This window comes from Mesoplodon bidens (assembly GCF_964165515.1).
Source record: "Mesoplodon bidens genome assembly, chromosome: 18".
Lineage (NCBI taxonomy): Eukaryota > Metazoa > Chordata > Mammalia > Artiodactyla > Ziphiidae > Mesoplodon > Mesoplodon bidens.
In genome coordinates, this window is record NC_138175.1 from 43,227,849 (window position 1) to 43,254,077 (window position 26,229).

General features: G+C 43.0%; 1 protein-coding gene across 1 annotated transcript in view; it reads left to right on the plus strand.

Moving 5' to 3' along the window:
* Nucleotides 1-26,229, plus strand: part of GPATCH1 (G-patch domain containing 1) — a 45,565-nt gene that overhangs the window by 17,143 nt on the left and 2,193 nt on the right. The window contains exons 9-19 of the mRNA XM_081215263.1: nt 292-371; nt 2,915-3,119; nt 5,020-5,316; nt 6,290-6,468; nt 6,738-6,865; nt 7,864-8,000; nt 8,340-8,506; nt 16,094-16,307; nt 20,355-20,462; nt 22,433-22,530; nt 23,963-24,111. Coding sequence (XP_081071389.1) covers nt 292-371; nt 2,915-3,119; nt 5,020-5,316; nt 6,290-6,468; nt 6,738-6,865; nt 7,864-8,000; nt 8,340-8,506; nt 16,094-16,307; nt 20,355-20,462; nt 22,433-22,530; nt 23,963-24,111 — 1,762 coding nt within the window. The remainder of the gene's footprint in view (nt 1-291; nt 372-2,914; nt 3,120-5,019; nt 5,317-6,289; nt 6,469-6,737; nt 6,866-7,863; nt 8,001-8,339; nt 8,507-16,093; nt 16,308-20,354; nt 20,463-22,432; nt 22,531-23,962; nt 24,112-26,229) is intronic.

Genomic DNA, 26,229 nt, shown 5'->3' on the forward strand with positions numbered 1-26,229 from the left:
TACAGAGTATATTCTTTGGTGCCCCTTAGCATAGGACCTTACATACTTTTTCTAAATAACGATGTTGAGGTGCCACTGTTACCTGGACAGCCTAATCAGCGGTGTGGTCTGGGCTGCCAGTCACTGAGTCAACAGAGGTGTGAGGGCTTTACATGCCGTTCTTTCCTCCCTTTTACTGATTGCAACTATGACATGTAATGTTTATATTCTCAGAGATAAAAAAACTGAGGTCTTTTGTCTTATTCTGATTTCCTCTGCCTCTGGAATTAATCAAATGACATCATTTTGTAGAATCGGAGAAAGAGCTTCGCTACATTGGCAAAATTTTGGATGGATTTTCCTTGGCTTCTAAACCTTTATCTTCTAAGAAAGTAAGATTTTTCTTTTTTTTTAAACTGATTTAGCACTTAAAATATTTGCTGCTGTGTAATCAGTTACTGTATTAACAGTTCAAAAGATAAATAAATTCTGCTGACAGGAAGCAACAGTCTGGTTACTAGTGATTGTCCAGGGAAACATATTCTGCATTGGAAATGTCAGTCAGTAGCCGCATCGTGTTCAAAACATCTAACTGCTGATCTTTTAAATCCGAACTTGAAGTGAGTGGTTATTTCCGTTAAGGAAGAATTACATTAGAAGCTGGTGGGAGAATGGAATTGATCTAATCCTAGGGGCAATGTAACTTCAAGAAAATTTCAAAGAGCCTTAACAGCCCATGGTCCCAGCTCCTCCTGGGCACCGTGGAGCACATTAGCTGCTGTGGGCAGGGCTCCCTGGGCTCCTTGCCTGCGCCGAGCGGAAGGGAGACAAGCTGGGAACGTGTGGGTCGAGTCCCGGGGAGAACTCCCCATGCCTTTCCAGGTAGTTCTGTTTCTGTGAGCCTTTTTACAGCTTTGGCCACGTGGCTCTTTAACACCCAACAGAGTCACGTGCTCACAGGTTAGCATGGGTGCTGGTAGCTCAGGAGAGGTGCCTGGCCGTTTGCCTCCTTGTTTTAGATTGTTCCACACTTTAATGGGCTTTTTTGATTTTTAACTCAGCAAACATTTGTTAAGTACCTCTGTGGCTTGGCCTGTGGTTCTCCAGAAGCAGGGAGGCCAAGAGCAGCACAGCCTAAGAAACCGTATACGTTATTACAGCAGCTTTGATCTGTTTAGTTGTGATAGTTAATGTGTTGCAACAGAGAGTAGAATATGTTCAGGACAGTGTTGGGCACACAGTCAGCCACTCTTATTTACCAGAAATGGCATATTATGTCAAAGGAGAATGTGAGTTTTTTACATGTATGAAAAGGGAGCATAAAAATGGTTAAGTACTCATTCAGCTTAGGACTCAAGGGTAAACAGAACTGTTTAAATAAGTCTTGGCCCCCAAGTAGCTCCTGCTCATCGAGGGTGCCAGACAGACAAATCCACTGTCGTGGCAGAGTGTGTAAATGGAGATATGGGCACTGGAGGTTCCTCGCTGGTGTAGGGTGTGAACGATTCAGAGCAGGGCTGTGTTCACTGAGCCTTTCACAGAGAGACAGGTTTCCTAATATGTGGCTAAAAACCCAGCCTTTGGTCCAGAGGCAAAACAGAGCAGTGATTTAGCAGAGGGATTGAAATGCTTTGAATCCGATGGCGGATATTAAGAAGAGTCATGTGTATACACCCCTCCTATCTGCCCTGCTCCTGTGGTTTTTTTGTGTCATGGTAACACGAGAGTGTTTGCTGGCTGACTTGGGAGTTACGTTTTTCAGAGAAGGCGGTCAGGCTAAGATGTTAAAAATGAGGTTTCCTAACAATGATAATAGCACTCCTTCATGACTTTCACTGGACCAGGTGCTCGCCCCAGGCTGCACTTTACAACCACCTGGGAAGCTTGGGAAACTCCGACTGCAGCCGACTTTTCTGTGGGATGGGACGCAAGCGTCAGCATTGTTAAACCTCTTGAGTGAGCTCTGTGTGCGTCTGGGGCTGAGAACCACAGCCAGAGAGTGTTCAGTGCTTCACTGGTTACAGAGCTCAGAATTCCAGGTAGCTGAAAAATCTAGAAAACAGCTTAAATAGGACTGTCCATAAATATGTGTTTGTTAGACCAAGAGCAAGGGAGACCATTTAGAGCAATAATTTAAAAATATCTAATACTTTCTTTTAGCTTATCTGTTCTACCATCATTGATAGCTGAATTTCCCAAATGTATTTCAATTTCACTTCAGTCAGCTTTTGAATGAAAAATACCTTGGACCAAAAAACAAGGCCTGAAACTCCAATTTGGAACTGAAACATAACCAGAAAAAGAATTCTGAATTTATTTATTAAAAAAAAGTTTTCTTTAAACCTAATGTGATTTTTAAAAATTAATTAATTAAGTAGTTAATTAAGGCTGTGCCGGGTCTTAGTTGCGGCATGCATGTGAGATCTAGTTCCCCAACCAGGGATCGAACCCGGGCCCCCTGCATTGGGAGCACAGAGTCTTACCCACTGGACCACCAGGGAAGTCCCAAGAATTCTGAGTTTAAAAGTAACTTATTTAAAGTTATTCTTTTTATTTAAGCTGTGAATCATACTTTTCTACATTTTCTGATTCACAATGGGCCAGTTTTGCACGTGGGCCAGTAGTAGTAACTATAGTTATCGTTATTGTTCTCATATAAAGCATGTGTGTTAGCATCTCTGAGTAGAGTGGTCGGGGTGATATTTAAAATGTCTGGCCACGAGAACAGTGTGGTTCTGGTGACCCTCCAGATCCAGGACGGATGTTGGCGGGGCACCTGGGCAGGCTGTTCCCAGTGCTGCCTCCCCACCAGGTGCTAGCCTGGGAAAGGGTGGGGTTAACCACGCTCAGAGGTAATGAGTTTTCTTGGTTAAATGAAACATGATCCCCTTGCAGCCTGTATGTTCTGAGTTTTGTTTTGTTTTGTTTTTGTAAGGTTTATCCACCACCCGAATTGCCAAGAGACTATCGGCCAGTGCATTATTTCAGACCTGTGGTGGCTGCAACATCAGAGAACTCCCACTTACTTCAGGTATTATCAGAGTCAGCTGGAAAGCCAACACATGACCCAGGGACACATAGTAGGCACCAACTGAATGCCTCCAAGCGGGGAGAGTTGCTAGGAGAACCGCCTATTCAAGGTACGTGCCACAGAGAAGATTAAAATCATTACATTTATAATAATCTGAGTTATCCAAATCAAAATGGAAAGTCATTTTCCCACTGAAAGTTTTTACACAATTTTGTATTCCCAAACTGTGGGAATAACATTGTTTATTGTGAACGGCGTAGTTAACCGTGTACACATCCTTGTTGTTTTCCCACCATCAGTTTGAGTTGTATCATTAAAATTATAAACCCAGTCTTAAGTGCAGCAGTTTTCAGACTTTTGATAATTGTCCCAAGAATGAAGCAAAGACTAGGGCCATGTGTACCTTCACTTTTTCTGCACAGCCTGGGAACGTATTGTTTTCTTCTCAGGGGAAAAGGGTACTGTTGCTCTTTTCCTGAAAGCCTAAAGGAATGAATGTGTCTGAAAGGATGGATAGACATGGAGAATCCCCTTGTAGGCTGGAACCGAGAGACCCACTATGAGAGGTGGACTTGGACGTGCCGTTTGGGAGCCTAATAGGTGCCTCAGCTACAACAGACCAAAAGAGTACTCTTGGTTGCCTGCTTCCTTCCCCAAAGTCGCTCTTTCTTCAGCTTTCCCCTTCCCAGTAAATGATACCACCAGTGACCCGCTGCCTGGCCCAGAATACGGGAACCCTAATTCTTAGCTCCTTTCTTTCCCTGGCTCCCCGCTCCCTACCCAGTCCCTCAGCAAGTCCTCTCAGCTCTACCCTCAGCATGCGAGGGGACCCCATCCACTTCTCTTCGTTTCCGCTGCTTCCACCCTGGTCTCAGCCCCCATATTCTCTCACCTGGATCATTGCAGCAGCCCTTCATTGGTCTCCTTAGTTCTCTTCCTTTTTCTCTGCAGCCTGTTCCCTTTAACAGCAGCCAGATGTATCACTCCCCACCTGCCCCCGCTAAAGCGCTCCAGTACTGCTCACACTAAGGAAAAGTCCAGACTGCCCACAGGGCCCTGTGGACCCCACCCTGCCTACCTTTCAGGCCACAGCTTACACCACTTTCCCTGCACCCACTGTGGTCCAGCCCCATGACCCTCCCTCCTGCCCTCTGAACCTGCCGACCGTGATGCCGCCTTGGGGCCTTCATACTTCCTCTGCCTCTCTTTTCTCTCACATTTTGGCTCTTTTTTTTTGGCCGCACCGTGTGGCTTGTGGGATCTTAGTTCCCCGACCAGGGATTGAATCTGGGCCCTCGGCAGTGAAAGCGCGGAGTCCTAACCACTGGACCGCCAGGGAATTCCCGGCTCCTTCTTTTTACTTAGAACTTACCTCAGATATTATCTTTTTAGAGGGCCTTTCCAGGCTTTCTCTGCCCACTGTTTAAGCTAGTTAGCTCTCCCTCTGCCCCCATGGCCAGCCCTCTCACACAGGTCGCCCTGTTTGTTTCTCCCCACGGTCCTCCTCTCGTGGTGGCCCTCTGGTGTTGCTTCTTGGTTTCTTTAATGTCCATCTCCCTCACTAGTGAGAGCAGGACCTCATCTGTGTTACTTTCCCAGCCCCAGGCCTGGCAGTGAGTGCTCAGTGAGCATTTGTGACACGCGTGAGCGTTTGATGGGTAGCTGCGCTCTGAGCCAGGGCCTGTGCTGGGCAGGACCATGGAGATGGTGGTTGCCACAGACTGGAGGTCCGGAGTCTGGGATGTCAGGTTCCTCATTCTAGGACCACTCACTGGCATTATAAACATCCAAGTACTAACCTCCACTTCTGCCAACTGTAGAATAGGTGTGTCATTATTTTATTACTGTGTAGTTCACAGGGATAGTATGAATACAGATGAAACACTAAATGTAAAATACTCCCCTCCAGTTACATAAATTTGTGATATTGAAAATGTATGTAGAGAGATATGTGAGTATAGATGTCTTATTATGCTTTTCATCTCTTGCTATTATTGTTTCTTTTTTAGGGGCACCTACTTCAGTGTTAGAATTTCTGTCCGAAAAAGATAAAGAGAGACTCAGAGAAATGAAGCAGACAACTGACCTTAAAGCAGCTCAACTCAAGGCCAGGAGTCTGGCCCAGAATGCCTCTAGCAGCAGACCCCAGCCCTCCTCTCCAGACGTCGGACACTGCTCTTGGCACGTGGCATTGAGTGGTGGCACAGCCCCCGTAAGAGCCAGCAACTTCAAACCTTTCGCAAAAGATCCAGAAAAGCAAAAACGATATGAAGAGTTTTTAGTAAATGTGAAACAGGGTCAGAAAGGTGGGTGCTAGTCCTGGGCCTCCCACGTGTCGCCAGGGGCGGTGTTCTTACTGTTCTGACCCTAGGCCCAGATTCAGAATTGAGGTATCCTGCTCTGGCAGTGTTTTACTTTGCCCTGCTGTGAACACTGTAAAGATTTCAGGCCCTGGCTCTTGACTTGAGAAAGCAAGAACAATCAGTCTGTGTTTCTCTGTATCTCGGGTCCCAAAGATAGCAGTTTAAGTAGAGAGTGTGCCTTGGCAGCGGCTAATGCTAAATTACAGACCATTTACTGTTTGCAAATGCTTGACTTCTGTGTAAGGGTTGCATTTCCTGCCACGAGAACAAGGTCATTTCCCACTCTATCTTAAGATCCTAACCATCTAGCTCTAAATCATAGTCTAAAATTTAACTCACAAAGATAGTTGGCTGTTGAACCATTACATGGGGAAAAAGTCACTCTGTGATCTATGAAGTAAATATGGCAAGACGGAGGCAAGAGATTGCTCTTATATGCAGTAGTCCTTGTGAGAGCTTGTCAGCAAATTAGAGGGGTTGGTTTTCAAAAGCAGATCTTTGTGTACTGTGCCTTAACTCCCACTTAGATTCCACACCCCTGGTGTTTACATGTTAAATTAAAAAAAAAAATTAGAGAAAGGAGTGTTTTCTGCTCAAACTTAGGAATACAATTGGGATGAATTTTCACTGTCTGGGACTGGTAATAAGTTCCTTGCTTTGAAAATTTAATCAAGCATTAATCCCCAAATGTTTTTCTCTGCTCTATGCAGTAGACAGAATTCAATAAAAGCATCATTTTGAGGGAGGGAGCAATATTACCTGCCAGGTACCTCCCACCATGCTCTTAAAAACCAGGATAATGATTATGTGTTTCCTCTGGTGAAAACTACAGGGATACAGTGGTGCCCACTAGATGTTCCCCTTTAAGTTCCCCATTTTTCCTAGGAGTGAAGCTGTTTCTTGTTCTCTACCATAGATGCTCTGGAATGTTGTCTCGATCCCAGTATGACAGAGTGGGAGCGACGCCGTGAGCGGGATGAGTTTGCTCAGGCAGCCCTGCTGTACGTGTCTTCCCATTCGACCTTGTCCTCCCGGTTCACTCATGCCAAGATGGAAGACGATTCAGAGCAGGTGGAAGTCCCTCGGGACCAAGAGGTCGGTCGCCATCATCCCCTACGTGGTGAATTTTAAAATTAAAACACCGTATAGCCAAAAACGTTAAATCCCTCAGTGAAAAGATCAAAATACACGTGGCACTGTAGAATAAGAAATGGCTTTATGCTTTTAGCTTCCAGTGTACTTTAGCAGAAATGTAGCATAAGCCGTTCTGAAATTTTGGAAGATTGTTTGCAAACTTGTAAATGGAAAAGCGGACAGGTCAGTTGTGTGGCCACTTGATGAAACAGATGACTGTCTTTTCCCAGAATGACGTCAGTGACAAGCAGTCGGCTGTGAAGATGAAGCTGTTTGGGAAGCTTACCCGAGACACATTTGAGTGGCACCCTGACAAGCTTCTGTGTAAGAGGTTTAATGTCCCTGACCCATATCCAAGGTAAGTTGAATAAACCTGCCCTTACGTCAGTACTTATTCCCCTGTATTAAAGCTAACTTTCCACCTACATATTCATTTAAATTTCCTTTTTCTAGATGAACTTACTTGTAAATGATTGGAGCTGCAGACTTTGCAGATTTAACTTCTATTAATTTGTTACTAAAAAAAAAAAAAAAGCAGACATCCAGGTAGCAAAGATAGGAAACTCAGATACACCAAGTTACAAAAACAATGTCTGTCTAATTTGCCACCTTTTTAATCACACACAGAGAGTTTACATTTAAAATGAAACATGTTTTCTGATTCTCTATACAAGTTCAGTACCTTCTTATTTGATTGTAAACACCACAAGAAAGCATATACAGTTGAATCAGAGACTTTGTCAGGAAATTGAGGTATATTTTTAGCAGTGGAACTTTTCCTTCATGGAAATCCATTGTCAAAGTTAAATTCTAGGGCTTCCCTGGTGGCACAGTAGTAAAGAATATGCCTGCCAATGCAGGGGACATGGGTTCAAGCCCTGGCCTGGGAAGATCCCACATACTGTGGAGCAACTAAGCCTGTGCGCCACAACTACTGAGCCCGCGAGCCACAACTACTGAAGCCCATGTGCCTAGAGCCTGTGCTCCGCAACAAGAGAAGCCACGACAATGAGAAGCCCGCACACCACAATGAAGAGTAGCCCCCACTCGCCACAACTAGAGAAAGCCCGCACGCAGCAACAAAGACTCAACGCAGCCAAAAATAAATAAATTAAAAAAAAAAAAGTTAAATTCTAGCTCTTACTATAATAATAAAAAACTCATGGCTCCTAAAGTCAGACATTCCAAATTCTAAAATTGCTTTGAGAAGCAAAAACATCTTAAGGGACCTTTTCAGCCAAGTAGAAGAGCTACTGATGAAAAACATAAGATGGACAGCCTTATAGGAATTGGATTTTATCCTCACAGTTGTTATTAAAATCATTTATATATATATGTTTCCTTTTTAACCCCCAGTTCAACTTTAGTTGGCTTACCAAGAGTGAAACGTGACAAATACTCAGTCTTCAACTTTCTGACAGTCCCAGAGACAGCTTCCTCCCCTGCAACTCAAGCATCAAGTGAGAAAGTTCCACAGCACCGAGATCCCGACAGTGAGTAGGGCTTCCCCAGGTCCATGGTCTCAACCCCTAGCCTGTCGGGAAGACAGAAGTAAAGGGTCATCTTGTCATAGGGGTACACGTAGTGTGAACTCTCCTTCCATTAAAAGAATCGTTCATATGAATACATTAGCTCGTGCTGAAGTGGTCCAGATATACACTGTTTTGGGTTGGAGCTCTGCTTCAGCATCTGCCACATTCCCAGCACCTTGCACAGTGCCTGGACCATACATAGTAGGCTCGCTGATGTTCTTGAATGAATTAAAGAACCATAATGCAGAGCTTGCCTTTTGCTTGCTAATTCTAATGTTAGGTCTACGTCCTACCTTTCAGAATCAAGAAAACCATCCAGATGGGATACATCTAAACAAGAAAAGAAAGAAGATTCCATTAGTGAATTTTTAAGTTTGGCTAGATCAAAAGTTGGTCCACCTAAACAAGAGTCCAGTCCATTAGTAAACAAAGAGGAAGAGCATACAATGGAATCAGTCTCAAATAAGGTATTTGGGGCTCTCAAGTTCTCTTTGCCAGGCTGACTGACTGTGGCCTTTGCCTTTCTCTGTGGTGATGCTTTCTGTTATTCGATAGCAGTGGTCAGCAGACTTTAGCTGTGAAAGGCCAGATATTAAATATTTTAGGCTTTGTGTGCCATACAGTATCACAGCTATTCACCTTTGCTGTTGAGTGTGAAAGAAACCACAGGCAATATGAAAAAAATCAAGTACATCTGTGTTCCAGTACAACTTTATTTACAAAAACAGGCAGTGGGTTGGATTTGGCCCATGGCCAGTAGTTTGCCCACATCTGCTGTACAATTCACCAGTTTCCGTCATAGCCTTAATCATTTGAGGAGAGGTTATAAACTTCTCTGCCTAGAATGGCTTTCACTTAGCATCAACCACTGAAACAAAATTCAGTGTATTGTATAGAAAATATGATTTTTCAAGTAACAAGTAATCCCTTTTGTGGAGAGTATAGAGAAAATATCCGTTGGATTTTTTAAAAAATTACTGCCTAGGGCTTCCCTGGTGGCGCAGTGGTTGAGAGTCTTGCCTGCCGATGCAGGGGACGCGGGTTTGTGCCCTGGTCCGGGAGGATCCTACGTGCCGCGGAGCAGCTGGGCCCGTGAGCCGTGGCCGCTGAGCCTGCGCGTCCAGAGCCTGTGCTCCGCAATGGGAGAGGCCACAATGGTGAGAGGCCCATGTACCGCAAAAAAAAAGAAAGAAAAAAAGATGACTGCCTAAGTAGTTGAGTTGAACTTAATAAAAAGTTGGTTTTATTTCTAATAGCCTCATATAAATTATTTTTTAAATTAACATACATTAAACTTGACTTAAAAAAAAAGTGCAGTTCAGTGAGTTGTTATACGTATGTAGATTCATGGAACCATTACCACAATCAGGATGTAAAATGATACCATTACCCCAAAAAACTCCCTCATGCTGTCCCTTCATAGTCATACCCTCCCCTCACCCCAAGCCCCGGTCAGCCATTGATCTCTCCTCTGTCTCAATAGTTTTGCTCCTTCCAGAACGTTATATAAATGGAATCAGATGATATACATATGTAGCCTTTTGAAACTGGCTTCTTTCACTCAGTGTCATACGTTTGAGATTCATCAGTACTGTGTGTGTATCAGTAGTTCCTTCCTTTTTATTGTTTAACAATATTTCACTGTATGGGTACACCACAGCTTGGTCCATTCACTCTTTGAGGACATATGGTTGTTTCTAGCTTTTGGCTATCATAAATAAAGCTGCTATGAATATTCATGTGCAAATTTGTATATGAACGTAAGTTTACACTTCCCTAGGGTAAATACCTAACAGTGGGATTACTGGGTAAGAGCTAAATATAGATGTAACTTCATAAGAAACTATCAAACTTTATTCCCAAGTGCTTGTTTCATGTATTTTGAAACTCTCTTGTTAGGTGCATACACATTTAGGATAGTTATATATTTTTGATGAATTGACCCGTTCACATTATGTAATATTACTCTTTATCCCTGATTATTTGCATAGTATGTATTTCTCCATCTTTTTACTTTTAATCTATTTGATTATATTTAAAGTGGGTTTTTAATAAGCAACATGTCATTGTCATTAGGTGCTTTATTTTTAAATACATTTTGATAATCTCTATGTTTTACTTTTTGTATGTTTTGACCGTTTGTATTTAATGTAACTTGTTGATGTAATTTGGATTTTGGTCTGCAGTTTTTTTTTTTTGTTTGTTTGTTTGTTTTTTATGTGGGCCTCTCACTGTTGTGGCCTCTCCCCTTGTGGAGCACAGGCTCCGGACGCACAGGCTCAGCGGCCATGGCTCACAGGCCCAGCCGCTCTGCGGCATGTGGGATCCTCCCGGACCGGGGCACGAACTCGTGTCCCCTGCATTGGCAGGCGGACTCTCAACCACTGCGCCACCAGGGAAGCCCTGGTCTGCAGTTTTATTGTTTGTTTTCCCACTCTTTTTTGTTTCTCTCTCCTTTCCTACCTTCTTTTGTATCACTTTAATAATTTTTAGTTTTCCATTTGAATTTATCTATTATATATTTTTTTACTCTATTTTTGCAGTGATTGCTCTAGGGATTACAATATACATACTTAACCTTTTCACCATGTATTTAGGATTGATATTTTACCACTTCAAGTGGAATAGACAATCCTTACCGTCCCTTTACTCTCCCTGCTTTACATTGTAGTCTTACATGTTACTATATATATATATATATAATGAAAACCTCATCAGACAATATTTAAATTTTTGCTTTCAGTTGTTATACACATTTTAGAGAACTGCTGAGGAGATAATGGTCTGTTTGACTTACTTGGATATTTATCATTTCTGTTCCTGAGGTTCCAGGTTTCCCTCTTTTTTAAAAAAATTTTTTAAATTCTTTTATTTTTTTGGTTGTGCTGCACAGCATGCGGGATCTTAGTTCCCTTATCAGGGATTGAACCCATGCCTCCTGCAGTGGAAGTGTAGAGTCTTAACCACTGGACCACCAGGGAAGTCACAGGTTTCCTTCTCTTATCATTTCCTTCTGTCTAAGGAACTTCCTGTAACATTTCTTTTTTTTTTTTTTTTTTTTTGCAGTACGCGGGCCTCTCACTGTTGTGGCCTCTCCCGTTGCGGAGCACAGGCTCCGGACGTGCAGGCTCAGCGGCCATGGCTCATGGGCCCAGCCGCTCCGCAGCATGTGGGATCTTCCCGGACTGGGGCACGAACCCATGTCACCTGCATTGGCAGGTGGACTCCTGTAGCATTTCTTTTACAGCAGTTCCAACAACTAATTCCCTTAATTTTCTTTCATCTGAGAATATCCTGTATTCCATCTTCACTCCTAAAGAATGTTTTTGCTGGATGTAGAATTCTGGGTCAACAGGTCTTTTCTTTTAACTCTTCAAAAATGTTGTGCCACTTCCTTCTGGCCTTGTGGTTCCTGATGAGAAACCTACGGTCGTTCACATTGTTGTTCCTGTCCTTGTAGTGATGTGACTTTTCCTCTGGCTGCTTTCAAGATTTTCACTTTGTCTTTGGTTTTTAGCTGTTTGGTAATGATATATCTGGCTGTACATTTCTTTGAGATTATTTTGTTTGGGGTTTTATGAATTTCTTGAATCTTTAAGTTTGTCTTTGACCAAATTTGGGACATTTTCAGCCATTATTTTATTCAGATATATTTTCTGCACCACGCTCTTGTGCCTCTCCTGAGACTCTGATGACCTAAATGTAATATTTTTGAATTTGTCCTATAGGTCTTTGAGCCTCTGTTCTGTTTTTCACTCTCTTTTTTTTCCTCTCTGTTGTTTAAATCTGATAATTTCAATAGATCTGTCTTCAAGTTCACTGAGTCTTTCCTCTGTCATCTCCATTCTGCTATTGAGCCCATTCAGTGAATTTTTTATTTGGGTTATTGTATTTATATCTTTTATTTCTTTTTTTTTTCTTTCTTTTCTTTCTTTGCTGAGACCTTTTTTTTATCTTTTCTTCATTTGTCTTTATTCTTGGAGCAGGGTCATAATAGCTGCTTTAAAGTCTGTCTCGTAATTCCAACATTTTTGTCGTTTTGGTTTTTGTCATTTAGGGTTGGTGTTTGTTGATTATCTTCTGCAAGTTGAGATTTTCCTGGTTTTTTGTATACCAAGTAAATTTGGCTTGTACTCTGGATACTTTGAATATTATGTAATGAGACCCTGGATCTTGTTTAAATTCTAAGGAGAATGTTGCCTTTTTGTTTTGTTGTTTTATTTTGCTTTAGCAGACAATCGACCTAATTAGGTTCAGGCTACAAGTTCCAACCCATCTGGGTTGAAATGTCCTTCCATTTTCAAAGCCTTTATAGTACTTTTCAGATCTTTCCTGTATGTGTTTTTCCTGGTTGTTGGTCTGGGACCTGACTGGTAGTTAATCCCATAGTTCTGTTATCAGAGGCTTTGCCCATCTCTTTTTTTTTTTTCGGTACGCAGGCCTTTCACTGTTGTGGTCTCTCCCGTTGCGGAGCACAGGCTCCAGACACGCAGGCTCAGCAGCCATGGCTCACGGGCCCAGCCGCTCCGCGGCATGTGGGATCCTCCCGGACCGGGGCACAAACCCGTGTCCCCTGCATCGGCAGGCGGACTCTCAACCACTGCGCCACCAGGGAGGCCCCAGAGGCTTTGATTTGTTCATGGAATCAGATCCATGAGCTCAGAGGTTAGCAAGAAGCTCATAAACCACTATATAGGATCACCCTCTTGAGCTCCTCCTCTTCGTGATCTTCCTGACATTTTCTTCTTCTTTTTTTTTTATAAATTTATTTTATTTATTTATTTTTGGCTGCATTGGGTCTTCATTGCTGTATGCGGGCTTTCTCTAGTTGCGGTGAGCAGGGGCCACTCTCCATTGTGGTGTGTGGGCTTCTCATGGCGGAGCACGGGCTCCAGGCACACGGGCTTCAGTAGTTGTGGTACACAGGCCCAGTTGCTCCACGGCATGTAGGATATTCCCGGACCAGGGATTGAACCTGAGTCCCCTACATTGACAGGCGGATTCTTAACCACTGCGCCACCAGGGAAGACCCATTCCTGACATTTTCTGACTCTGGGCTCCCCCTTTAAGTCCTCCAGTCAGAAAGCTGGGACTTTAGTTTGCCTGTTCTGCTTTGCACTTCCTGTGACTTTTTCTGCCTGGAGTCAAGTGGCAAGAGGGCAGGAAGGGGAAAACAGCAATAGAATTCACTCCAGACCGTTCGGACCACAGCTCCTGTGGTCAGAGGAAAGGGTTCCCCTCCTTCAGAGCCTGGCAGCTGCAGCCACTGCCCATGCCACCACAGATTTGGAACCACTCCATTTGGGTTTTAATGGCATAAAACCCTACCCAGGGATTCTGGCTCTGTGATATGGTCATTGGATTAGAAAGCCTTCTAGATTTTCTCAAATCATGTTGAGATAGTATTTAGATAATTTTGGCTGGAATGTCTTGGTTCTTGCTTTTTCACTTATTAGCTTGTGACCTTAGGAGGGTCTCTTTCCCTTTCTGGGTTATTTAATTTCTTTCCCTGAAAGCTTTCTGAGACAACACAAATGTGAATGTGCACCCTTCTGGTGGAAGGTGGGGGGTGGTGAGGGAGCTTTGCATGTGTGTTTGGTGTGCATTGTTATTTAATTTCAGTACAGCTCCTATTCCGAAAAAAAATAAAAACAAAAAAGATCAGCTTCTATAGTTATCTGAGAGTTGAATATCTCATGTACTCATGTACATTTAATAATGTAGACATTATTAAAGGCCAGGACTGTCTGTGAACACTGTCATTCAGTTATGGTCCATGCATGTGACATTGGTATCTGTGGTTTGCCATAAAGGTATAAGATCCATGACTTTTCTAGGGAATTGTGGCCATGATTTCCTGTGTTTTACTGTCAGCCTCTCTCCTGACAGTTTCTATAACTTTTAAAATTTTGAAACAATCTTAGAAGTTTAAATACAGTACAGATAATTTTGTTTCCTGAACCACTTGGGTATAAGTTGCCAACCAGATGCCCTGTCACACCTGTGTTTCCTTTAAAGAAGGGCATTCTCTTATATAAGCACAGTACATGTATCGAAATCAGGAAGTTAACATTGATACATTACTACTGTCCAATCCTCAGACCCATTCAAGTTCCAGTAGTTGTCCTAATAATGTCCTTTATAGCAAAAGAATTTAGCTCAGCATCACTTGTTGCATTTAGCTGTCATGTCTCTTTAGTCTCCTTCAGTCTGGAACAGTTCCTCAGTCTTCCCTTGACTTTCATGATCTTGATACTTTTCTTTTAAATTTATTTTTAAAATTTATTTTAAAAATGAAATTTAATTTTTTTAATTTAATTAATTTTTTTTTTTGGCCAAGCCATGCAGCATGTGGGATCTTAGTTCCCTGACCAGGGATCGAACCTGTGCCCCCGGCATTGGGAGCACGGAGTTGTGATCTTGTTACTTTTGAAGATTACAGGCCAGTATTTTGTAGAATTCCCCTCAATTTGGGCTCATCAGGCGTTTCCTCAGGATTAGATTCTGATTCTGCATTTTTGGCAGGAACACCTCAGAAGGGATGCTGCTGTGCTTTTGCTTTGTCCTGCCAAGTAGAACACGATGATGATTTTTCCCGTTACTGATGTTCACTTTGATTATTCGAGTAAGGTGGTGTCTGCCAGACTTCTCCACTGTGAAGTCAGTCTTTTCCCCTTTGTAGTTAAGTACTTTTATTTATTCATTTCTTATTAATTTGTACTTTATCTTTAATACACATTTAAGAGCTTTGAAATATATAAATACCCTGTCCTTCATCAAACTACTTATGTCACTGTGGACCCACGGTTTCCTATTTTATCCAGAGGGATAATTCAGTATTATCATTATTTATTTTAATGCTCCAATTGTGCTGGTTTGGTTAGTTGAAGCCCCTTCAAGTTGGCTTCTGTGTCCTGTTGAAATGTCCCTTTTACCCTCTGAGCATGTCCTCACTTTCTGGGCACAGTAAGATGTTCTAGCCTCATCTTTTTATTTCTCAGCCCCAGCTCTAGAATCAGTCCTTACTCCAAGGTGTCCTGGTTAGTTTTAGTGGGCAATGGCGTGCTTTTCTTCCTTAATTTTTTTCTGTGAAAAGGGTTTACTTTAAAATCATAAATTCCACTATCTTGTATCGGTTTTCCTCACGTGCGTGTTTGTAACTCTGCTTCAGAAATTGGAGGTGGTGTGGGGCTGGGGAGGGACCCCAGGCCGAGAGCAAGGAGAGCTGGTGGTAGAGTCCAGACCCACCCTGGGCACGTAGCATGCGTGCGTCGTTGACAGAGCCTCTTGTCGCCCCTGACCCACGTTCTTCAGTGGTAAAATGGAAGGACTGAAGTGGGTTCTGATCTAGGCCAGTCCTGGACTCTCTCGTCACTGCTGTTCACACGTTAGATCACACCATGTCTGTCTGGTGATTAGCTGTTAGGATGTGGGAGCCATGTCTTCTTCATACCTTTGCTCCTTGTTTATAGAATGGAGTGTATACAAAGTTACTGCCTCTTTATTGGCCAACCTGACTCTCCATACCTGGGCTGCTTTTAGGAAGGGTGACGTGTAATTGCAGAGGGGAGCTCCAGGACCATTTTGTTGGCTTGTTCTCGGTGCCCTCCCCATTGTGTGGAGGCCCCCAGTTTTCTCTTCAGCACTTTTATACAAGTACACTGCCTTCACTACCTTTCATGTGGGACCTCTGAAGGCTCGGATAGACTTTTGAAAACAGGACAGAGGCACTGTGCTAGTCCCTACTGCCTTTTTCTGGGTCCTTTGCAATTCTGATTAATGACCTGTTTCCAGCTTCAGCTGCTTCTACCAGGCAGCACAATCTACAGGTTTTGAATCAGAAGCACCACAAAAATGATGCCATGTGAGTGATCATTGTTTAGTTAGGCAGTGCGTGGGTGTGGAGACCCATGTAAATGAGCACAAATGTAAGTATGTGTGCATATGTATGCATGCGTGCGTGTGTGTGTGTGCACGGGTGCCATGTTCTAGAACACGTGTCTCCTTTCACCCTTGCTTCTTCATTTCTGACTGTTATTTCACTGTTAATACAGGTAAACAAAGGTGTGGATTCACAGACTGAAGGAGAGGGTAGCCGCCCATCCATGGACTTATTCAAAGCCATCTTTGCCAGCTCCTCAGATGAAAAGTCTTCATCCTCTGAGGATGAGCAAGGCGACAGTGAGGATGATCAGGAGGGTACCAGGGAAGCCGACTTCAAAGGTTCCCAAGAGGCTGACTTGGTGGAAACGTCATCTGTGGCACAAGGTATGTCAAATATTTTAGACTTTGGGGTCTAAAAAAGAAAACAATGATGTTTCTAGAGAAGCTGTTTCTTCATTTAGTGTGTAATTTGGGACCAGGATAATTAGCAATTGATGATTTTTTGATGATGTTTTAATCTTTTATATTTTTTAAGTTAAAAAAAGTTGTATTTAATTATAGTTAATTTACAATATTAGTTTCAGGTGTACAATATAGTGACTCAAAATTTTTGTAGATTGTACTCCATTTAAAGTTGTTATAAAATATTGGCTGTATTCCCTATGCTGTACGATATATCTTTGTATCTTATATATTTTATACATAATAGTTCATATCACTTAATCCCCTACCCCTCGTTTACCCCTCCCGCCTTCTCTCTCCTCACTGGTAACCATGAGTATGTTTTCTATGTCTGTGAGTCTGTTTCTGTTTAGTTATATTCATTCAGTTGTTTTATTTTTTAGATTCCACATGTAAGTGATAACATACAGTATTTGTCTTTCTTTGTCTGAGTTATTTCACTTAGCATAATACCCTCCCAGGTCCATCCATGTTGTTGCAAATGGCAAAATTTCATTCTTTCTTATGGCTGAGTAGGATTCCATTGTGTATATACACCCTATCTTCTTCATCCATTCGTCTGTTGATGGACACTTAGGGAGCTTCCATATCTTGGCTATTATAAATAATGCTGCTGTGAACATTAGGGTGCATGTATCTTTTCAAATTAGAGTTTTCATTTTTTTTCTGGAAATATACCCAGGAGTGGAATTGCTGGATCACATGATAGTTCTATTTTTAGTTTTTTGAGGAACTTCTGTACTATTTTCCACAGTGGCTGCAACAATTTACATTCCCACCAACAGTGTACAAGGGTTCTCTTTTCTCTACATCCTCACCAACATTTGTTATTTGTGGTCTGTTTGATGGTAGCTATTCTGACAAGTGTGAGGTGATATCAAAACCAGGATGACGGAAAAAAAAAAAAACCACAACAAGATTTATACCAGCAGTTGTCTTTTCATTACGTTGATGGTTTCCTTTGCTGTGCAAAAGCTTTTTAGTTTAACTAGGTCTTATTTGTTTTTTGTTTTTTAAAAAATATTTATTTAGTTATATATTTATTTATTTGGTTGCACACCGGCTCTTAGTTGCGGCAGGCAGGCTCCTTAGTTGCGGCTCCCTGGCTCCGTAGTTGCAGCATGTGGGCTCCTTAGTTGTGGCATGTGAACTTTTAGTTGCGGCATGCATGCGGGATCTAGTTCCCCAACCAGATATCAAACCCGGGCCCCCTGCATTGGGAGCACAGAGCCTTACCCACTGGATCTCCAGTAAGGTCCCTTATTTATTTATTTTTGCTTTTGTTTCCTTGCCTTAGTAGACAGATCCAAAAAAATATTTCTATGATTTATAATCTTTTTTTTTTTTTTTTTTTTTTTTTTTGTGGTACGCGGGCCTCTCACTGTTGTGGCCTCTCTCGTTGCGGAGCACAGGCTCCGGACGTGCAGGCTCAGCAGCCATGGCTCATGGGCCCAGCCGCTCCGTGGCATGTGGGATCTTCCCGGACCGGGGCACGAACGCGTGTCCCCTGCATCGGCAGGCGGACTCTCAACCACTGTGCCACCAAGGAAGCCCTATAATCTTTTGTATCTTTAAATGGGGTGGAGCAGAGTTCTTTTTTTTTTTTCTCTCTCTCTATCTTGTTTAAATCTCTGGTATATTTTTAGGATGTGAAGATGTGTTTGATAATATTGATTTTCCTACTTATCCTAGTTGAGGAGAATTAAAAAATAGTAAAATTTTCATTTAAAAAATAGCTTCTTTTGGGGCTTCCCTCGTGGCGCAGTGGTGGGGAGTCCGCCTGCCGATGCAGGGGACACGGGTTCGTGCCCTGATGCGGGAAGATCCCACATGCCGCGAAGCGGCTGGACCCGTGGGCCATGGCTGCTGAGCCTGCGTGTCCGGAGCCTGTGCTCCGCAACGGGAGAGGCCACAACAGAGAGAGGCCCGCGTAACGCAAAAAAAAAAAATAGCTTCTTTTTTTTTTTAACCTGGTTGCTGGTGAGGTGCCAGGATTAGTGGAAAACATTTGGTCATGACATATACAGGGTTTCTTCCTGCTTTCCTCTCTGTAGGGCAGATTGTTTGCTCTGGAACAGCCATCAGATGGGCATTGGCTGGCACATAAGTAGCACTTGGTAGATGGTGTCTGTTCTCGTTACAGTGAGTCTAACACCTGGTTAGTGGCCTGTCCTACGTGTTCTGTTTACCCCAGCCAGGAGTTTGGGCGTAGGAAAGGAGGCTGTCTGGTGCTTGCAGGGGTAGGAGGCTTCTCAGACGTTTGGGTGGGTGGGCAGAATTTCCTGTCTCAGTTTTAGATTGTTCTGCCTGCCCCTTCCAGTCTGTGGTGGACTTGGGTTTCATTTTTGAGGGCCTTTAACCAAAAAGTTACATAGAGATATAAAATATTGTTTGTTCTTAGGTGATTGCAAATGTCAGCCTATTTTTTTCTTTGTGAGAAAAAAACAGCTTATTTTTTTATTACAGAGTCATATATGACTTGAAAAGTTTAAAAATATAGAAATATAGGGACTTCCCTGGTGGTCCAGTGGTTAAGAATCTGCCTTCTAATGTAGGGGATGCGGGTTTGATCCCTGGTTGGGGAACTAAGATCCCACGTGCCACAGGGCAACTAAGCCCATATGCTTCAACTACTGCGCCTGCACGTCACAACTAGAGAGCCCAAGTGGTGCAACTGAGCGTGTGCGCTCTGGAGCTCGTGCCACAAGAGAGAAGCCCGCACGCCAAAACAGAAGATTCCACACGCTACAACTTAGACCTGACACAGCCAAAAAAAAAGAAAAGAAATGTAGAAAGCTTAAGTCTCTGGGAATTCCCCCTTCCCAGAGAGAACCATTAATGCTTTGATGCATATTTTTCCGGACTTTCCCCATCTTTCTCTCTTCTCTCTGAAAACCTAATCATCTCTTTTTAAAAAATGAGATTATTAATGTGAACAGGATAATTTGTTTATATTCAATTTTTCTCCTCTGACGATTTATTTTGAGTGAAATGAAGCCTTCTGAGCTGGGACATAGTCTTACATCCTGTTTGTTTGTTTTTTGATTGATTAATTAATTAATTTTTGGCTGCGTTGGGTCTTCGTTGCTGCGCGCGTGCTTTCTCTAGTTGCAGCGAGCGGGGGCTACTCTTGGTTGTGGTGCACGGGCTTCTCATTGCGGTGGCTTCTCTTGTTGCGGAGCACGGGTTCTAGGCGCACGGGCTTCACTAGTTGTGGTGCGTGAGCTCAGTAGTTGTGGCTCGCAGGCTCTAGAGCACAGGCTCAGTAGCTGTGATGCACAGGCTTAGTTGCTCTGCGGCATGCGGGATCTTCCCAGACCAGGGCTTGAACCTGTGTCCCCTGCATTGGCAGGCAGATTCTTAACCACTGCACCACCAGCAGAGCCGTTCATCCTGTTTGTTTGTAAGTCTTTATTCTCCTGAGATGGCCCTTCCTTGAGGTTGTGTTTCTACCTTTTATTTTTATTTATTTATTTCAGTTTTTGCGATATTGTATTTAGTCATCTTGGCTGGCTTAATCACATTGTTGTTTTTGTTTTTATTTTTTGGCCATGCCACATGGCATGTGGGATCTTAGTTCCCTGACCAGGGATCAAACCCATGCCCCCTGCACTGGAAGTGCGGGGTCATAACCACTGGACTGCCAGGGAAGTCCCGATGGTGTTTCAACCTTTTGGGTCTCAGGTGATATGGAGTGTGTGCCACAGTACCCTCGCCACCCCTGTGGTACAGCCCCTGGCGCACCTGCTTCCAGGTGCCCTTGTGTGACCAACATCCCAACTCAAATGACCAGGAGGTCAGAGGTTGGGCCTGTGTGTTCACTGCTGTGTCCTGAGCACCTGGCGTGAGCTAGTTACGCAGGGTCCTGACGAAAAGCACATGCTACCTGGTAAAAACAGACATTAATTGAAGACTCAAGCACATTAATATTTGGCATGTATCTAAAATTAATATCCTGGTGTTTTTCAGCTTGTGAGCCAGCACCCCAGGAGCCTGCGCCTTTCTTCCCGACTCAGAAGATACAGATGGATGAAAGAGAGGAGTTCGGCCCACAGCTGCCTCCCGTCTTCTGCCCCAGTGAGTCGAGAGCTCCTTGTGTCATCTGTTTGCATTGGGGCCGGAGTCTCCCCCAAGATAGGACAACTCTAACCACATTGTTCTGTCTGCCAACGTAATCCGGCATGAGGCTGACCAAATATATATGTTTGTTTCCAGTTTATCTGTTCTCAGCCATGTTTGGAAAATCAGTGCTTCCACCTCGTGCCTAAATGATAGCTGTTGCTTTTCAGCCTTAGAGTCCTTCAATTTTTTTTTTTAACTTTTTAACAGATAGGGCCCTAAGTATCTCAAATTTTGTTACATATAGAGATAAAAAAGTAAAAATCCAGGGCACAAAGATGGGATAGGAATTGTAGGGAGAAGGATATTCAGAGACTTCTTTATACTTTGGCTAATGCAGCAAATAAAATAAAACTAATCCTTTCAGAAGTAAATACAGCTCATCCTCCTCCCCCAATATCTGTTAACAACTTCTGTTCAGTGCCAGCTTAAACTGACATCTCATGTTAAAATGTTTAGACTGGTTGGCATCTCTTTGAATGCTGAGTTAACAAACATCTGATAATAGGGCCCAGATATAGAAATGACATAAAATTCTATTATCTACTTTATAGTTTCCTGTAGTGCCCACATATGCATAGTGGCTTGGTTAATTAACCCAGCCTTCAAAGAGATGAAAGCAGAGAGGAGTCAAATGTGTGAAGTTTTGAAAAATTGTGGTGAATGTATTTCTCATTTGTGTAATTGTTCAGCTCTTTAGTTTAAAATAAGTGTCAGCATTTGAAAGCTAAGTTAGTTATACCCATTTCCCAGATGGTTCTTGATAACCTTGTAATAGTAGATAACTTAATTTGGTCTATGGGCTATTTTCCAAAAACTAGCATCAAAAAAAAAAAGTTTGGGGAGGTCAACTTGGGAAATATTTGACCAAACTGTAGGACTAGAAAATTGCAGGCATTGGTTAACTGGGTTTGGGAAATGAACCATACTCCTGAAATACCTTGGAATTTTTCTTTAGGCAGAAAAAAGTTGATTTAATGACTTACAGTGTTTCTGCTATAGATAATTTTCTGCTGGTTTGATGACCTGGAAGTTAATGACCTATGAAAACGTTTTGGTCAGAATTTGGAGGTGGAGAAGTGGAGCGCATGCAACTTGTTTAGTCTCTTTTTTTTTACATTTAATTTTATTTATTTTTTTAAACAGCAGGTTCTTATTAGTTATCTATTTTATACATATTAGTGTATAGATGTCAGTCCCAATCTCCCAATTCAACCCACCACCACTACCACCACCCCTGCCACTTTCCCCCCTTGGTGTCCATACGTTTGTTCTCTACATCTGTGTCTTTATTTCTGTCATGTTTAGTCATTTTTAATGATCACGTACATTATATTGTTTTGGTGCTAATTTTTTAGTGTTTCTGCTTATAAGACAAACTCACATGAAATGTGCTTTTGTAAAGGGTGGACGGTGTCAGAGGGGCGGACAATTATGTGCCAGATTCTGGGCTATGGGATTCATGTGCACGGTCCCATCTAATCCTCTCTGTGTCCCCAAAAGGATAGGGATTCTTCTTTTCCCCATTTTTCAGACAGGAAAACAGACTTGGAGAGGTTTAGCAACATGCCAAAGATCACAGACCTGCTGACAGAGCCAGATTCAGACTCTGGTCTCTCTCTGAGTTTACCTGAGGATGTTAAACGACAGAAGGCTTATAGGCATTCTGGTCTGACTTTATCTTCATCTGGCAGATAAGACTGTGGCCAGACACCAGTTGGATCACTCTGGTCTTAGGCTGAGGTTTCTGGCAGTTTCTAAATATAGATCTACAACGTGATATGCTAATCTGCTTGTTTATCAGTGAGGCAGGGAGGAGTTCTGCCTTAATGGTAAACATCCGTCTACGTCAGATTCCTAACTCAGTCATTTAGCCTTCTTTTCCCCTGTAGTCTCTAAGTAATGTCTTTATTACATTCGTGTTTCAGATGCTCGTCAGAAACTTGAGGCACCTCTCAAAGAGAAACATAAAAAGAACAAAGAAAAACACAAGACCAAGAAAGAGCACAGACGGAAGAAAGAGAAGGTAACTTCTGGGTGTACCAGGATCAGTGTGTGGGGTCAGACGCCTCTGCTTCTGTCGTCTAGACCAGCCTCCAGGGGTGACCCATGAAGCCAGTCAAGATGGAGGCCACAGGTCTCTCTACACCTTGACAGAAATGTTGATAGTCAATGGAAACCCTCGATTTTCAGAAAAACTTTATTTTTTGTTTTGTTTCGACCACACCGCACGTCATGCAGGATCTTCCCTGACCAGAGATCGAACCTGTGCCCGCTGCCGTGAAGCGCAGAGTCTAACCACTGGACCGCCAGGGAAGTCCTGTTTTCTTTTAGACAGAATATCTTAATTTATTCAGTTCTACTTAAATTTTTTTTTATTCATGAACATTAAAAAGTAGGAAAAAAGGACATTTAAATATCTTAGAGTTGAGAATTCCCTGGCGGTCCAGTGGTTAGGACTCGGGGCTTTCACTGTGGGGGCCAGGTTCAATCCCTGGTCAGGGAGCTAAGATCCCTCAAGTTGCTCGGCCAAAAAAATAAATAAAATAAATAAATAAATAAATATCTTAGAGTAATGGTTGAGTATTAAATAACAGAATAGTTAATTGCTATGTTTAATAAGATAATTGTTTTAAATAAAATATTTAGATAATGAATAAAAACATTTGTTATTGATTATCATTCAATATTAAAGGAAGGTATTAGTTTGAACATTTCTCAACTACTTTGTCGTCATCACAAATAGAGATTTGGGTCTGTAGCTTGCCATTTGAAGTGATGGACACTTAAAGAACACTGCTGAAACCGCTGTCTCAACATCCATGTCTTCTTTTGAGTTATGGCACAGGCTTTTAATTCAGTTAATGTTAGTGCTGGGTACCCACAGTGATATGGGCAGTAGTAGAATTGATTAGAAACAGTTCCTCTTTTGGCCACCTGAAAAAAGGATTCTTGAGCATGGAAGGTAGAGAAGTTCTCCTGGAGTGAAAGGAAAGAAACTGGTGCCGACAGATTTGAAAACCAAACTCACGTGTTTCTCACCAGCATATGTGCTGTTCTCTGACCTTCTACCAGTTTCTTCTTTGTGCTTTTCCAGGGAGCTTGCCATCTTGATATGTGGTTTGTCACATATGGCTAAAGAAATGGAGCAGGCAGGTTCACGGGGCGGGGACAGGGTCACCTTGGATGAGATGGGGGCTGAGTGTCATGATGGGGTCCTGCCTGTGCCTGCTTGGTTCTGCTGTGTCTGTCGCCAGAAGATCAATTCTGTGAGCATATGCACGGTGGAGAGTGTGCCCAGCTGTGTGTCCTTGTCTGTCCCACACCAGGCTGAAGCTCCCCCAAGTGAAGTTTTTTGTTTTTGAATGACTCCAGCAACCCAATGCCTCATTAGCCTGCCACTGTGCGGAATTAGGAAGGGATTTGTTCTCCTTGATTTGTTTATTTATTTATTTCAGAAAAAGAAACACCGGAAGCACAAACACAAAGGCAAGCAAAAGAATAAAAAGTCAGAGAAAAGTAGTAGTTCCGAGAGTACGAGCAGCAGTGACAGCCAGAGCGATGCGGAAGGGGCCACAGACCTGTCACCCCAGGAGCTGCTGAGACGGTAGGCGACAGGACACAGTAGGCTTTCAGAAACCCTCAGAGGCTCGTTGAAACCTTGCTGTGTTTGCATAGAGGGAAATGTCAGAAATGATAAATTTGTGCATTAACTCGTTTTTTAAAAAGTTAACTTCTAATTGCATAAGTAATACGTAAATATATCATCATTGTGAAAGTTCAGATCTTACAGATGAGGCTTGAAGTGGCCCGTGACCAGTTCCCCAAATCTCTCTTCTCTCCACAGTAACCTCTGTCATCTGTTGCTTTGTAACTCTGAAGACTTTTTTGCGCAGCCACACACACACACACACACAGACACACACACACAGGTACACGTGCATTTTGTTGCACATTTTTAATATAAATAATATAACTTTATGTAGCATAAATCTAGAGGGAATGAACATTTAGAAAGAATAAATATCACCAAATTGTTTCCAAAAGTGGCTCTATCCATTTAAATTATGAAAGCTCCTTGTTGTTACATCAGTTACAAACAGCACAGAGATGTGTGCCAGCCTGATGGGTAAAGAATGGCATGTCATCTTCATTGCATTTCCCGAATCAGTAATGAGGCTGAGCAGCCTTTCCTGTGTGTCTCAGCCTTTGCCATGGGCTCTTTTGTGAATCATGTGCTCCTGTCCTTTGCACAATATTCTGTTTTCTGTTAGATTTTTATACTGGTTTTTAGGTACTGTTTTTACTGATTTTTAGGAATTAAAAAATAATTCTGGATGTTAATCCTCTGTGTTTTAGAGTGTTACCTGTTCTATGACTTGTAACAATCTTTGTTGAACAGAAACTTTAATTTTGGGAACACTCAGTTTTGCGAATTTTTGTGTTGTTGGTATGTTTTACATTTTGTCTTTTTAAGGCCTTCCCTAATGTAAGGTTTTGTATATGTGTATAGACTGTTCTCATGCTTTTGTAGTTTTGTTTTGGTTTAAGCTATTTGAATTGTTTTATTTTCCTTTTTTTTTGTGAACAGAGAGTAGGGTAGGCATCCAACTTACCTTTCTCCAGATAGACGGCCGGTTGTATTAGAGTGAGTAGGCGAGCTGTGATGAAAAGGAACCCTCTCAACCCACGGGCACAGCACAGTGGAGCACAAGTTAAATTGAGAAAGTTACTCAGGATCCCAGTTTGTTGCACTCTAGAATGTGGCCCTCAGAGGAGACGAGGGGAACAGGTTGGAGGATGGTCTTGGAGGTTGTTATGGTCCTGCCTGGAAGTCGCTGTCTTCCCTTCCCCTCCAGCCCACGGGCCGGAGCAGCTGGGTGGCCCTACCCGGCCAGCACGGGACCAGGTAGGGCAAGTCCAGCTGTGGGCCCAGGGTGACGGGGGACACGGCAGGCGTGAGCCTTGGCCACTCGGCCCCACCGGTGCTCTGGGCTGTTAAGGGAGGTGTAGCTTGATCAGATTCTAAATGCCTGTGCCCATGCGGATCTATTCCTGGATTCTCTGTTCTGGTTTCTTAGCCATTTTTCTATTTTTTCATCCGCCCTCTTTTCATTACTCTGGCCTTATAGTATATTTTGCCACCTGGAAAGACAAGTGCCGCTGCTTTGTTCTTTTTCATTTATTTCTTTAGAATGGACAGGACCTTCTCATGGTTCAGAAACAATACGGATATGAGCATTTCAGTTTAATCCAGAGCCCCCTGAAGCAGCTGTGTTGATTCACGTTTCCCTTCCCTCAGGGCGCGTGCCAGTGGTGACAGGGACGGGCCAGGCACTATGTGGCACACCATGGGTGTGAGCCCGTTTAATCCTCACATAAGGCTGTGACTTGTGTCCCCTCCTCTCACAGGCGGGGAAAGCAAGGCCCAGGGAAGCCCACTGACCCTCACCAACACCTGGTATTTTCACCCATGACCGTTTGGGGCCATGTGATGAGTCACTCCTGCGGGGAGGCATTTGTGCTTGCACACGTGGAAACCCCTCAGTGCCCATCGGGAGGGTGTGGTGGGGTGGGCTGAGCACAGCAGTCAGAAAACGTGGGCAGGTAGCTGTGTGCTGACTTGCATCTAAAACTTACCATTTAGAGACCAGAAGCTGCAGAACAGTGTATATGCCTGGTACTGTTGTCCTCAGGCCTTTGGATTTCCCCGCATGCACATGTA